Consider the following 14,681-nt stretch of genomic DNA (forward strand, 5'->3'; position numbering starts at 1 on the left):
CGTTAGGTGGGAGGACGTAGCTGCAATACATGCAACGTGCACATCTACAGCGGTACAGTACCGTACGGTGCGTTACGTGTGCGCGAGTCAGTGGTTTTTCGATGATGCCTTGGTGATGACGGGATTTTAACATTATAAACACTTCCGAATACGTTGAGATAGGTGAGCCGATCCCTAACATTGTGAAAACGGTTAGGTTTTCAGTGACGCAGGATCGAGGTGTCGGTGTGGAACGCGTGAAACGAGCGGAACAGCGTCGGCGATCAATGTTGGTTCGCGGGTGTGCCCGTTCGTATGCCCAGCCCCGTGTGTGTTCCCTTTTTTCCTTTTTGGTTCCCCATAGGAAAATCTGTTTTCCAGCTAACGCCCGATCGATAAGATTTTCTTGAATATCAGACAACTGTCTGACGTGTGTCGTGGATAGGCGATCGAATCAAACGACTATAAAATCGTGATTTTCGTGCGCGATGTTGTGATTTCGAAGGACAACTTTGGTGAGATCATCATGACACCATCACCTGTTCCCGACAACGATCGCGCGCGACCTGAAAAGCAATTCCTGATTACCGTACAGCCGATCTTTTTTATTTCTCCACGTTTGCCTTCAGATATTAGCACTCTAGGATGCTTCGAATCGCTTGATACAATTAACCGGGTACGCTGACACATGTCTGATCTATATGCTGCCCGTCGCCGCGGAGAGCACGCCCATTTTTCACATCTCCATTGGCAACTTACCACAGTGTAACATTTTCACGGAACTTGACAATTTTAACTAGTATCGTTCGAGATGAACTTTTTGTTCGTGTAAATGATTTACAGCCTTGAGCGTGTGCATTGCGATTGAGCATTACTTGAATAAAATGTTTCAAAAATAATTACTCGATTAGCAATTATTTCCAAGGGTTCATGCATTGTTTTTACTCGACAAGCAAGCGATGTTTATTTAGATTATTTCATTATTCGGTTTTCAATCAAATCATCTGTTAACCCGTTTTGTATTTGAAATTGGCTATTATTAGTTTGTTTGAGGTAGTGAACTGAAATGAACTGCTACTTTAAAATGTTTTATTTGATCCTGATATGAAATAATTTTATCTTCAAGATAAAAGTGGACAATCATTTGTTTTGTATTCGAAATAATGCCTGTCCAAGTTTGACATGTATACGAACCAGTGCAAACAATAATTCGATACCGTTCGAACCGAAGACGAAAAATCGCTTTTCATGGCCGTGAATAGGACTTAGCAAAGGCCGCTTTGACGATTTCATTCGATAAATTCGTTATGAATAGTGAAGATTGAAACGATGAATTTCCGGTTTCTATGCCGTAGTGTATTGTGTTTTCGAATGGCTGCAATGAATTTAGGCATCCGGATCGCTTCGAAGTCCGATTTCGAATATCCAATTCGAATTCATAGTCAGAGTATTTGATGCTTCGATCACGTTTGTTACACCTTGTTTTAAATCTTGATAGCCGCGAATTTTAGGGCAGTTCTTTTTTTATTTCTAGATTAAGAAAATACCGGCCAATCATGAAGCTCATCGTGTGCATTATCTCAACATTGGTCCTACAGGCATCAGCGATAAGTGAGTGTAATTCTGTTGTTGTATTTCATTTTGGCATAATAAATTTGTTGTTAACACCCATCCCGATCTTTCAGTTTCTATAACAATCTGTGATTTTTAATTATAGTTCGTATCCTGGATATTATAGGAGGTGAAAAAAATTGTAGAGTTGTTAGAGACAGATTTGCTTACTACAAATCTAGTTTTTAATAACAAATCGCATTGATTTCTGTTATTGTACATTTAAGATGCTTTATAGATGTCTAAAATAGAAAGTTTAATGCTATACAATTCAGGAATTTAAAAAAAAATACTTATTTGCTTTTACTTGCATTTGTACCACTTTTTATGCTAAGTGAATTCTGTTTAATGTAATTACATTCTATGAAATTAAAAGCTTGTTTCTATTATTTTGATTTCACTATATTTCACTGCATTTCTTTACATATGTTAAGTTTTAACTTTTTTTTTATTAGTTACAGGAGTGTTTTTATTGATTCTTTGTTTCATTTAATTGCATTGCATTTATTTAATTAAAAAGTTTGATTTGTTGTTGCATAGCAATAGCAGAGTTGACGAGCTTTAAAAATGTAACAATTATACATGTTTGTCATTTGTATCTTTCATTAGTCCAATCTCCACCAAGGATATCCAAACAACCCCCGACAGACGAGCAGTTATTTCAAGTGGCTCAAGCAAAGGTCAATGAGAACGAGAAACCATTTTTAATAGAATGTGAAGCAGAAGGAGAACCTGCCCCAGGGTAAAGTGCATGTTATTGGAAAGTAAATAGAACACAAATTTGCTTATTATTCTCTAACACAATGGTATTCTCTTTGAAATTATTAATAAAATCAATCAAGGAATATTTCCTTGTTTCAATTTCAATTGTTTGATGGTTTATGCGAACAAAATATTTGAAAATAGTAATTAATAGCATAACAGTACATTTGCATTTTCCATGGAGATTTCATTCATGCAGTTTCATTGCACTCGTATTCAAGTGTACTATCTCTGTTCTGCAAAGAAGCCAGAGTAACTGGTCTTAATTACCAGGATGACCTCATAGCCTTAGGGGATATAAAGTTACTAGTACTGATAAAGATACCTTACTTGTGGTGTAAATTCTACAGGCATGGGAGTGGCCTCTGAGATGTTAAAGAAAAATAAACAATATTGATACCATGTTGTGATTTATTTTAGTTCGTTTGTAAATAGCATTTAAAGGAACTGTATTATTCTTGGAACAGTAATCCTTATATTCGATACTTACTATTAACATCAATGTTAACTTGATAATATAAATTTTAATTTCATACAGGTACCGATGGATTAAAAATGGGAAAAACTTTGAATGGCCAGCTTATGACGATCGTATCTCTCAGCAACCAGGTCGAGGTACACTGGTGATCTCTCGACCACGAGACGAAGATCTAGGACAGTACCAATGTTTTGCAGAAAACGAATGGGGAATAGCCACATCTAATTCGGTTTTCGTGAGGAAAGCCGAATTAAATTCATTCAAGGATCAAAATCCTATAAGTCTGGATGCGAATGAAGGACAACCGTTTAAACTGACATGCCAACCGCCAGATGGTTGGCCGAAACCAAACGTATATTGGTTAATACAAGATACTGCCGGGGCCATCAAATCGATCAATAATTCCCGAATGACACTGGACCCGGAAGGAAACCTTTGGTTCAGCAATGTCTCTCGAAACGATGCCTCTGACGATTTTTATTATGCATGCGCAGCTACGTCTTTATTCAGAAGTGAATATAAATTAGGGAATAAAGTTCTATTGAATGTTATTTCATCGGGGGTATCTGCTAGTCAGAACAAACACGAGCCCGTTAAACAATACGTCAGTAGGAAAAACGAAGTTGCCTTACGCGGTAAAAAGATTGAATTATATTGCATATATGGTGGCACGCCACTGCCACAAATAGTATGGAGTAAAAACGGCGAAGTGGTTAGAACAAACGATCGAATAACACAGGGGAATTATGGTAAATCGTTGATAATAAAACACGTCAATTTTAAAGACGAAGGTACGTACACCTGCGAAGCGTCCAACGGAGTAGGAAACGCGCAATCGTATTCGATAAACTTGCAAGTGATGGCGGTACCATATTTCACTATTGAACCTGAGATAATCAATGCGGCGGAAGACGAAACCGTCGAGTTTAAGTGTGCGGCTGACGGTGTACCTGTCCCAGAAATCAAATGGATACACAATGGTAAACCGATATCGGAGGCTCCACCAAATCCGCGTAGAAAAGTTACATCGAACTCGATCATCATTGAGAAACTGACGAAGAAAGACACCGGAAATTACGGTTGCAACGCGACAAATTCATTGGGTTACGTATACAAAGACGTGTACGTAAATGTTCTAGCCTTAGAGCCCGAAATCACACAACCCCCGGCGGATATCGCTACGGTCGATGGTAAAACGGTAAGGATCACTTGTCGTGTGTTTGGAGCACCGAAGCCGGCCGTTAAATGGGCACGGAACGATCAAGAATTGACTGGCGGTCGATATAAGACTCTAGAGTCTGGCGATCTAGAGATCGAAAACGTAATATTCTTAGATGCGGGCACTTATACGTGTCACGCATCTAATAAATTCGGACAAGTCGAGGCTACTGGTAATCTAGTGGTAAAGGAACATACAAGGATTACGGATGAACCGGAAGATTATGAAGTTGCTGCAGGTTCCACTGCAACCTTTAGGTAACTAATTGGTGTATTTAAACGTGATATCTTTATTGCGTTCCTTGTCATTTATGAACTCCTTCGTTTTCGACATGAAAGTGTAACAGTAAATACTTTCTATTACAGATGCAATGCAGTAACCGATCCGAGTATGGTCCTAACAATCGATTGGTTAAGCAACGGCGAACCCATAGATTTCGAGATGGAACCACGCTTCATTCGTAGCACCGATTACTCTTTAATGATTACGAAAACAACAGAATTGGATTCTGGTACTTACACGTGTGTCGCTCATACGGAATTGGACGAGACCAAAGCACAGGCGACGCTAGTTGTTCAGGATGTGCCAAACTCACCGAAGTTACTCAGTGTGCGCTGTATGGCAAACGACGCGTCCGTACATTGGACACCTATGGGCGATAATAGAGCTCCGATCTTACGATATACTATTCAACACAATACAACCTTCACGCCAGATACTTGGGAAGTATCGAGGGATTCTGTGCCAGCCACTGAACAAACGTACGTCGTTCCTATGACGCCGTGGGCGAACTACACGTTCCGTGTATTGGCTTGGAATAAAATAGGTAAGATTCTAAATGCGTCGAAATGCTTCGATGTATTGTACAGGCGATTAATGATAATTCTTCGTGTAGGACCGTCGTTGCCATCGCCACATAGCGATGTGTGCACTACGTTGCCGGACGTTCCTTACAAGAATCCCGATAATGTCGTCGGAAAAGGATCTACCCCGCAAAATCTCGTAATATCGTGGACGACCATGCCGCAAATAGAGCACAACGCTCCGAAATTCATGTACAGAGTGTACTATAAACGCGACATACCGGGGGAGAAATGGACCATAGAGGATATAAACGATTGGAGGAAAAACGATTTGGTAGTAGACAATCAGCCCACTTACCAGAGGTACAGGATTAAAGTTGTGGCTATTAATGAGAGGGGAGAATGCAGAATTGCGCCCGAGGAAATAATTGGATACTCCGGAGAAGATGGTTTGTTCAGTTCGATGAACTCGCTTATTCCGTTCTGTGATTCGTTTTAACGGCCGTGTCAATGGAAACTGTGTTTAATATGTTTATAGTGCCACTGCAGGCGCCCAGTAATTTTACGCTGAACCAAGTGAAGTCGAGTACCAGCGCGCAGTTCTCGTGGAATCCAGTTCCCGAAGACTCGGTGCGAGGTGAATTACAAGGATACAAGATCCAAACGTGGACAGAGAAGGATGGTGAAAAGGGAATGCGAGAAATCGATATAAGAGGCGGTAACAGGACGCACGCACTCGTCAATAAGTTCGTTCCATTCAGCAAGAATTATGTCCGGATACTAGCGTACAATGGCCGGTAACGAAAACTAAAGTTGTTATTCTTAGTTGTCTGCTATTATATTTGAATCTACAATATTAATTCTTTATTTCAGGTACGCGGGACCACCTTCTGAAACTTTAAGCTTCGATACACCCGAAGGAGTTCCGGGAACAGTTCTCGGCTTGGAGGCGTATCCTATGGGATCCAGCGCCTTATTTTTGGTGTGGACGAAACCGGCCGAACCAAATGGTATCTTAAATGGGTACAGAATTTATTACGAACCGGTAATCGGCACTAGGTTAGGCCCATTGTTAGAAAGAAAACCTCACATTATGGATCCAGAAGCTACAAGCGCGAAATTGGGAGACATGGTGCCCGACACGAAATATCGTATACATATACGGGCGACAACGAAAGTTGGCGAAGGGAACGAGTACGTTTCTTCATACAATATTCAAATTCCCAATTTCTTGGCAATTTGAACATAACTAATTTGTTTTATTCCGTTAGTTACTTCATCGAACAAAAAACACGGAAGTCTCAACCTCCGGACATACCTCATTTCACGTGGGAAACCATTCCGAAAGAGAATGGCTATTCGAACGTGCGAATCATTTGGCAGCTGAATCTTAACGGGAATCCGGGAAGTCACTTTTTCGTGAAGTACAAACTTAAGGGTGAAACGATATTCCTCGAAACGGACCCGGAGTATTTGTTGAACACGATCGAGATACGCGGACTTCAAAGCGGCGAAGTATACGTGATGTCTGTCGTCGCCGTCGATGGAAATTACGTCACAGAGAGCGAACAACAGGAGGTTGAAACAAGCAGCGAGGGGCCCATCATTCAACCGAAGGAAAATGTCGCGACCGCCGGCTGGTTCATTGGAATGATGCTTGCGATCGCGTTCCTTCTCTTGGTACTTATAATTGTCTGTGTTATTAAACGCAACAGAGGCGGAAAATACGCGGTACACGAAAGAGAATTGGCTGCCGGCCGCGGCGATTATCCGGAAGAAGGTGGTTTCCATGAGTATTCGCAACCTCTGGACACTAAATCGGCGGGCGGTCGAGCGTCTTTGGCATCGTCCTCCCATCAAGACGGCAAACATCCGGAATCTGACACAGATTCTATGGCGGAATACGGAGAGGGAGACACAGGTCAGTTTAAAATGCAATAAAGGTCAATTTATATTAAGTTAACAGAGTAATGAGGGCAATTCAGGTATGTATATTTTTAGTTAGAGTATGCGCTAGCGCACCAATTCCCACATATATGTATATGCAACAGGATGTATGGTCATAGAATATTTCTGTTCAATGGTTTTTCAGTTTCTCTTTTTTTTCTATCGTGGAAAAATTATGTACGTGTATAGATTAGAATCTTACTTTAGAAATTATTCATTTTCTCCTAGTTAGCGGTTTAAGTTACGTTTATTATTTTATTTCTCCATTTTATTTGCTTTATCACTTCACTTAATACAGAAGGCATGAACGAAGACGGGTCATTCATTGGTCAGTACGGTCGACACCGTAAACAAGAGCCTAACTCACAAGCATTTGCCACATTGGTTTAAGGTAGGTCAGTCAGTGCTTTCAAGCACGATCTATAAACACATTATTTGTAGCTGTCTCGGCGTGTAAGATTTTAAATATAAATATGGATATATTAATTTCAATTGCGTTTTGTTGAAGGACGTTTCACGGAGGATGGTTCTTTCATCGGACAATATGGGCCCAAGGTTAGACCAGAAGAAACACCACCCATTCCAAGCGGTACTATGGCCACATACGTGTAACCTCTGCCATTATCTTATCCAAGCCGCATGAAAATTGTTTTCTTGTCAGAAACGAGGGCTCCAGTTCTCGCTAGCCGCAGCAGCTCTGCTATGCACCTTGCGCTGGGCGCAATGTCCAACACTATACTGCCAATTAGACTTTGGTTTTGGGTTTTATAGTTTACGTAGTCGTATAAGTAAATGTTTCTATATCGAGCCGATCTAAGGGATATACAAGTCATGCACAACATTTGTACATTCATGTCATCCGAAGACTTAATTCCTCTTAAATGTTTGATACATACACATTATTTAGACGTGCTGCTCGAGTATTTGGGCAATCATTTTAGCAATCGGAAGAACGTTGATCTGAGATTATTTGACTGTGAATTGGAAGTACCGTTTGTTAGTCGATCGGAAATTAGCTACAAATGATGAATTTATTGATGATCATTGATTAATTATAAAACCCAAAGACGATGATAGGTGTCTCATAGCGTGCAAGCTATTTATGGACATAATATAGTAGAAAATATTCTAGCATCGACAGTAAACATTTTTTGACAAGGCCAGATTGATAAGGACACAACAGCTTGTCACAGGGTATACGAGTTATGTTTATATTGTTCCAAGTGTGTACGGCACAAAAGCAGAATGCACTTTTCAGGCTGCATATGAGGATCACATTTGATATGGGCGAAATGGAAGAAAGATCTGATCAGTATCTATAATTCATGTTATACGAAATTAGTTAAACCGGTGTTACTTATATGCAATCTTGAAAATCGGAGGGACTGATGTTGCGACTTGTGTCACAATCTGGCCTCGACTGATTCTACTTTTAAACTAAAGAAAATGAAGGGGAAAAAAATGAGAAGATTGTTCTAAAGACCTTTAGATGCGATCAATTTTTACTCTGCCGACAGAGGGCCAAACGTAAACGAATCAGCGACCATCTAACAACTATTGTGCACTCGCACTTTCATTAACGATACACGAACGACAAAAATATATGAAAGATATTATTAATATTATGATATTAAAAGGAACATTGTACATGCACTATAGTAGTTAAAGAAAGAAATATGTCACATGGCCTCTAATTGTTGCTTTTTGTATGTGAAACGTGCTTTAGCTGAGACGAATGAGAAGTCCTTTTATTTTTATGGATGTTTACTTTTCATTTTTTTTTTTTTTTTGTAATTTTATTATAATCCAATGAATATAGGGTATTGATTAATTAATATATAAAATATTAAATATATATATAGAGAGACATATATTGATTATTAATTAATGCTTAGATTCTTAAAAAATGAACGCGATCACACAGGAGTAGCTATTATTACGTTTTAGTATATGAAGTGTTATGAGATCATAGGTAAATGATTCGTTGATTTCCGTAAGAATAAATGTACGTTTTTATTTACCGTATTAAGTTTAGCATATTCAATGCAATGTACAGGTTGTCTGCAAAAGTGTCGCGAGCAAATATGTCAGGTACAAAAATAAAGAAAAGGTACAAAGTATAGAATACTTACAATACACGTGCGCGTAAAGTTCGTAAAAATGTATATGATACTTCCAAAGAAAGGATACGCATCTCTCAGCTCACACAAAAAGGACGAATGGCATAGTAATCAGCTATTTTTAATTTCTTTTCTTTTAAATTTCTATTCGATGCCATTATGACAAAATAAGACACGTTTCCTTCGGCGACAAGAGTTAGATGTTTCAATTAATATTTGTTAGGTTCTATTTTGCCGATTATCCTGTACAAATATACAAGATAAATGGCTTGGACGTCACGTAATTTTTACGAACTCTATACATATATACATACATACGTATATAGGCGCTAACAAAAGGGAAAGATGTATTGTAAATTATTAAAACAAAAGAACACAATAATTTATTGTAAAGATACCGAAGTATATTAAAAAGAGTAAAAGCGCAGAGGCATATATGTAATATATTAGAGCGTCATTTATCGTAAACTTGTATTAAATTATATTTCCAAGGGATAAGCATCGACGTCCAAGTCACTTACAAAGCGTGCGTGATTATGTTTCAATGTATTTTTCTAATCGTACTATCTTTTGTATATTTTCGACGCGTCGAAATCACCTTCAGCGTATACTCGGAATTTCTCCAGTCGGACGAAAAACACGTAGCAGCTTATGTGAACTTCCAAGTAACTCTCTCGTACGCGTAACTAATGTTTTGATACTTTTTAATATATTTTGATACTTCGTTTTATTTTTCTTCTCTTTGTATTATTTCATTACTCATTATTGTACACGACGAAGCTTTCTTTTTTGTATTCACGGTAGAAATGTAAGTGGCGTAAATTAGCGTCGAATCTCGTGTGTTTTTGATCGGACTATTTTTTATTGACAGCTTTTATTTATAAATACCCGTCGCGAAACGAAAAATGTCTGCGCAGCACAGATTTCAATGAGAATACTACGTACGTTTTTCCACGAAGCCAGTGTTCATTTAGTAAACACGGGGACGGCACATGTTGACTCGGTACAATATCGAAAACAACAACAAAATAGACAAGAAATCATACGTACAAGATACAAACTTATTCAAACATGTGCACGCCTATCGTGCTATTCTTTCATTGTACATTATCTTATTACTATTAAGATACCGATACGTTTACCGACAGAAAGATGCACGGATGACAATGTCAAAGCGTGGACATGTGTCCGGTGCATATTTCTGGCGGTGCGACCGTTTCAATATTTTTTCTACGGTGTAGAGACTGCAGAGTTTAGCAACCTGATTGAAGGTTCATTTTATCTCTCATAGCGCAACGGATCGCGGTGTACTGGATTACGTTACGATGTTATGTAAAAGAAAAAACGGAAAAAAGAAACTTCGATTCGCCTTAAGTTCCGACCGTTTATCAGCGATTACGATAACGCGCATTCCAACGCCTGTGTAACATCTCCGATGTCAATAAAAAGATGATGAATAAAATAAGCGAAAATCTAAAAGACGACCAGACACGCTGATTAAATATTCAATTCTATTGTGTAACTTCGAATGTTATTTTCCAGCTAACCGAGACATTTCAAATAGCACCGATTTTTATACGAAAGTGACAACACCCAGTCTTTGACCGAAATTGAATATAATACAAAGATGTTTGTCAATTGTATTTCATATGATTATTAATTCTGAGTAAGGCACCGAATTACCAAGGGGCATTGTTCTTTGGGGTATGTGATGTTCATATTCCCTCTAAGCATTCACGTATTCAGCATTTCGGAATGCAACAGCCATGAACCTCGGCCGGGTAAAGATGACCCGAGCCCAACTCTTGTAGTTCGCGGAGATGATTTGTTAGAATTTTCAATTCGAATCGTCGATGCTCGAGGAAAGATCTGATAAAGGGGGGGGAGCAAGGATAGGGGAACCCCCTGAGGTTCCCCGGAGGAGTCCCTCGTTGCATCGTATTCGAAGACGGCAGGCCCTTCTGTCCACAGTACTCCACAGGAGCACGTTCGGTCGGGCAAGCACGAGGGCCGCGCGGACAGAAGTCGAACGAGATGTGACCGATAATGTAATTATGCGGGACAGGTTTTTTGTGCCGGTACTCTAACTTGATCTCTCGTGGAGTCTCCCTTCCTCTTTTCTACCTGCTGCCTTTTCACTCTTTCTCGTCTCTTCCCAGTCCTTCTCGCTCTTTCCCGTAACGTCGCTCCTCTTCCATCTTTTTCTACCGCCTACATTGCTCCCCTGCCATTTCTTTTCCCGCGTTTTCCCACTTTCATCGGTCCATTTCAATCGGTTCCGTCGTTCAACGTATGTGCCCCCCCACCCTACCCTTACTTTCTGACAATTTCTCTCTCACCCTTGCTCCCTGTCGAACCGTAAGATGCGAAAAGAGAAGAGAAAAAAGGGACAAAAGGGGGATGCCGAGTCGACGACGCAGAAATGTATACCTATACCCGAGAGAGATCTGGTCGTCGTCAGTTACATGCATCGACGTTAGCGCCTGCTGTTTGCCCGGCCTGTCTGCCGGACGGCGGAACGTTCCTTTCGTGTGTGTGGAGCAGGACCATGGACGGTGGCACGTCGTGTGCGTGCGTCCGTGTTCCCCGTGGAAGAAGAGCAAGGTAAGGTCGACCCGTACGATGGAGAAAGATCGTATAATACGGGTTGCACCGCTGATCGAACGCGGATACAACGGCAAGGTAAGAATTACAACGGATAAGTAGATATATCAGGATACATTGTATAGGGCCGTCGGTGTTCGGATCGCATTGTCTTCTTGACCTAGCAGCGTATAGTATACAGCGTATAATATACAACGTACCGATTTGAATATGCATTTACCCGTCGCACGGCGAGAAACAATCTAGACAAGAAGCAAGATTAATAGACGTGGTTTCTTGAAATGCGTCCTTAATCATTTCTCGTGGAACATATGTAAATATATATAAGGGTAGGTAAAAAGAACATTAAAGATCCACCTGTTAAGGAACAAGATGCTTTACATAAATTGAGATATTTGTGCCAGTAGTGATTTACATGACAAAGAGTGCATTGGGAAGGCGAAGGGCGTCTACCGATTTTGATTTGTCCCGCAGGATGAAGATGAAAAATGTTACCTCCCAATCGACTGCCCCGTGAATATTATACGTTCAGTTGATCAGGCGTATTCAAGCAAATGTGGTGTTTCTGCTGCACTTGGAATTCAATCGGTCGTGCAAAAAAAAGAAGAAAGGCCGCTTCGGCGGATCGCCGCAAGGAACGGACGGCGCTTGGATAACGCAATTTTGTGGGTACAAAGTATCCGTTGCGATTAAACGGCGGAACGAATCGCGTGGCGGGCCTTGATTCCCTTCCACGGACACGATCGAACAGGGGCTCTGGGCGTTGATACGGGTTCAAACGGGCCGGCCCGGGGTACACGTTTAAAAACCGCCGGGGACCGACCCGTATGCACGTGATTTTGCGTAATGCCCGCCTGTAAATATACGGCCCCGCGCGGTGGAGGCGATCGTTGCGAATCCAATTAGGTTTGCGACGGTCGGGCAAAAACATTCGATCGGGAATAAAACCGGCACCGGTCGTCGCGCTCGGCGCAGAGACGGGGCCCCATCGAGGGACTCGCTTCCCCGTTCGTGAGCCCACGTATATGTATATAATACCCGTTCGGATCAATTGTACGTTGTGCGTATCGGGCGAGATGCCTTATCCCGTGGGCCGGCCGTAATACACCAAGAACGCGTCGCGTTATCGAATATCCTCTAATTTCGCTCGGGCATCGGGAGGTTCAGCGAGCGTCTTAACCTCTAAAAATTGATTACCCAACCTCCCCCTGCGCGTGGAGGATTCCGATACCCGTGAAATCGATTACCTTAAGCCCCACCCTTCTCATCTGTTCGCCTCCGATGGCCCGTGAGAATGGTACCGTGTAAGAATTTATTAAGCGTCTCGTTGGAAACCTAATAAATTACATCTACTTTCGATCTAATACAAATGTATTCGTTTCAGGTATACCACGCGCGAAATTCGAACTTATACGAAGGAAAAAAGAACTGGTGTTTTATACCTGCCCGATTACAAGAGAGCTACACACGACTCGTGCATATATATTTTTCAATCGGCGATACGGGCGTAATAATAGCTCCGAACGTGAGATCGTTTCGCCGTTCTGAATTATCCTGTGCGTGTGCATGTGTGGTGTGCACGGCCGTGTTTTTCTCGTGCGCGACGGTAAAGAAGGACGACGGGAAGAGAGGGGACGAAGGAGAAGAAGAAGAAGGAGGTAGAGAAAAACCGAAGAGCCGTAAAAGATAACAATGGGCCATTTGTTAGATGGGCCCATCCCCTCGGACACGCGGCCTACAATGGACACTATTATCAACTATTCATTGAGCGCTCTCTTAAAGCCGATGGAACCATGAACAGCCCCCCTCCCCCACTCGTCCCTTGGGGGACCTACGGCATGCGTGTGACCTTTAAAAATGAAGATATCGTCTCGGAGCTTTCAAGACTCTTCGTTACAGGTCGCCGAGAGAACGTCGACGCGCGCACGCGTTAAAAATCACCCGCGTTAACCGGCGCCTCCTCAAACGGATTATCCGGAACACCTTGGGAAGCATAGGCTTGTTCGGTTTTTTTAAATTTTTTATTTATTACTTGTTCGGTTAACACGCGCGTTTCACGCGTGCCGTACAAGGTATATGCTGAGAAATGGGACTGTTTCAGAAATGGATTTGGTATTGAAAAAAGAAGAAAATAATTAAAGGCGTAAGGGATTTTTATTGTCTTTGACGGAGAAACAGTTCACGTTACGTTATAATTAGGTTGCTTAACTAAGAATACGGGGAGGGGGCGCAAAGGGAATAAAATAGGAAGTCAGATGATACATGTTGAGGATAGTTGATAGACTTTCTCTGGACTATGGGTTAAAATATATTTAAATTTGTTTTACTGGTTTTCGATATCAATGTCGCTCCTGAAACAAGATACCCTTTATTAGGATACTTTCATTACTGGTTCGAATGCATTTAATTTTAAATGTAACTTCTTTTCCATGTTACGGAGGAACCACCATCGAAGACAGTCCACCGCTGATGAAGTCGGGCCACAAGCAGCCCGTCTATCGTATATCATGTATTATTCATTGATCGAGGGTCCATTCGAATCCTGTGTTCGGAAATAGTAATGTAGACGACGGGCGCCCCTCCCCCCATTATTATGACTATAGATTTCGGACGTATGGTCGAAAATCGTGAAGAAACTTTTTTAAGGTTAATACAAAGATTGTTTCTTTTGCGAAATAGGATATCCGCAATGTCCCGAGTTTTTCTTAGTACGTATATTTTTTGTTTAATGTAAAAAGTTAAGTAATATATAATGGGAGGTTTTATATCTAATAAAATTTTTTTTGGCGATTGTTGCATAAATATATAATAAAAATCAATTTCTGCGATAGTAGAACTCTTTCATGATTAGAAATAGGGACATTGACCATATATATTTTTCGAGACTCGTCTGCATCTTTCGTTACCGGCACCTGTTCGTGGAAAATCCCACGGGAATCCAACCACGCCACTAAGAGAGGATCCAATTCGCCGTCGAAAAGAGTCCAGGGAGTCGGTGCTCTACGCGAGGCGCGAAAAATCTTTGCGGGCTAACCGACACCACAAGCGGCAGAGTGTGAAATCGTGCATGTCGTATATACGTACACCGTGGGCAGCACCTAACAAGCCGGCCTTTGTAACGGATTACAAAACGATACCGCGGAACTGTGGTCGAACAT

At 41.1% G+C, this 14,681-nt stretch overlaps 1 protein-coding gene across 6 annotated transcripts; it reads left to right on the plus strand.

The window, feature by feature from the left end:
* LOC107195006 (neuroglian) lies at nt 1-8,389 on the plus strand. 6 transcript variants are annotated; one of them, XM_015584746.1, is made up of 11 exons: nt 755-807; nt 1,514-1,590; nt 2,200-2,332; nt 2,891-4,306; nt 4,415-4,875; nt 4,945-5,301; nt 5,391-5,649; nt 5,726-6,046; nt 6,124-6,773; nt 7,098-7,190; nt 7,308-7,383. In XM_015584746.1, the coding sequence occupies exons 1-10, from the start codon at nt 791-793 to the stop codon at nt 7,187-7,189; spliced, it is 3,783 nt and encodes a 1,260-aa protein (XP_015440232.1). In that variant the 5' UTR covers nt 755-790; the 3' UTR covers nt 7,190; nt 7,308-7,383. The 6 variants fall into 6 exon arrangements, with proteins under 6 accessions (XP_015440234.1, XP_015440233.1, XP_015440236.1 ...); XM_015584748.1 differs by lacking the exons at nt 755-807; nt 7,098-7,190 and adding an exon at nt 1-162 and having other exon boundaries at nt 1,496-1,590; nt 7,308-8,389; XM_015584747.1 differs by lacking the exons at nt 755-807; nt 7,098-7,190 and adding an exon at nt 1-162 and having other exon boundaries at nt 7,308-8,389.
* The last annotated feature ends 6,292 nt before the right edge of the window (nt 8,390-14,681 follow it).

The sequence above is a fragment of the Dufourea novaeangliae genome, unplaced genomic scaffold (assembly GCF_001272555.1).
Source record: "Dufourea novaeangliae isolate 0120121106 unplaced genomic scaffold, ASM127255v1 scaffold8, whole genome shotgun sequence".
Lineage (NCBI taxonomy): Eukaryota > Metazoa > Arthropoda > Insecta > Hymenoptera > Halictidae > Dufourea > Dufourea novaeangliae.

Excerpts from the sequence above, each read along its gene's own strand:
- LOC107195006 (XM_015584745.1), top strand. Across the intron at positions 5,302-5,390 it reads TGGATACTCCGGAGAAGATG|TGCCACTGCAGGCGCCCAGT; the intron begins GTTTGTTCAGTT and ends ATATGTTTATAG. Across the intron at positions 6,047-6,123 it reads AAAGTTGGCGAAGGGAACGA|TTACTTCATCGAACAAAAAA; the intron begins GTACGTTTCTTC and ends TTATTCCGTTAG.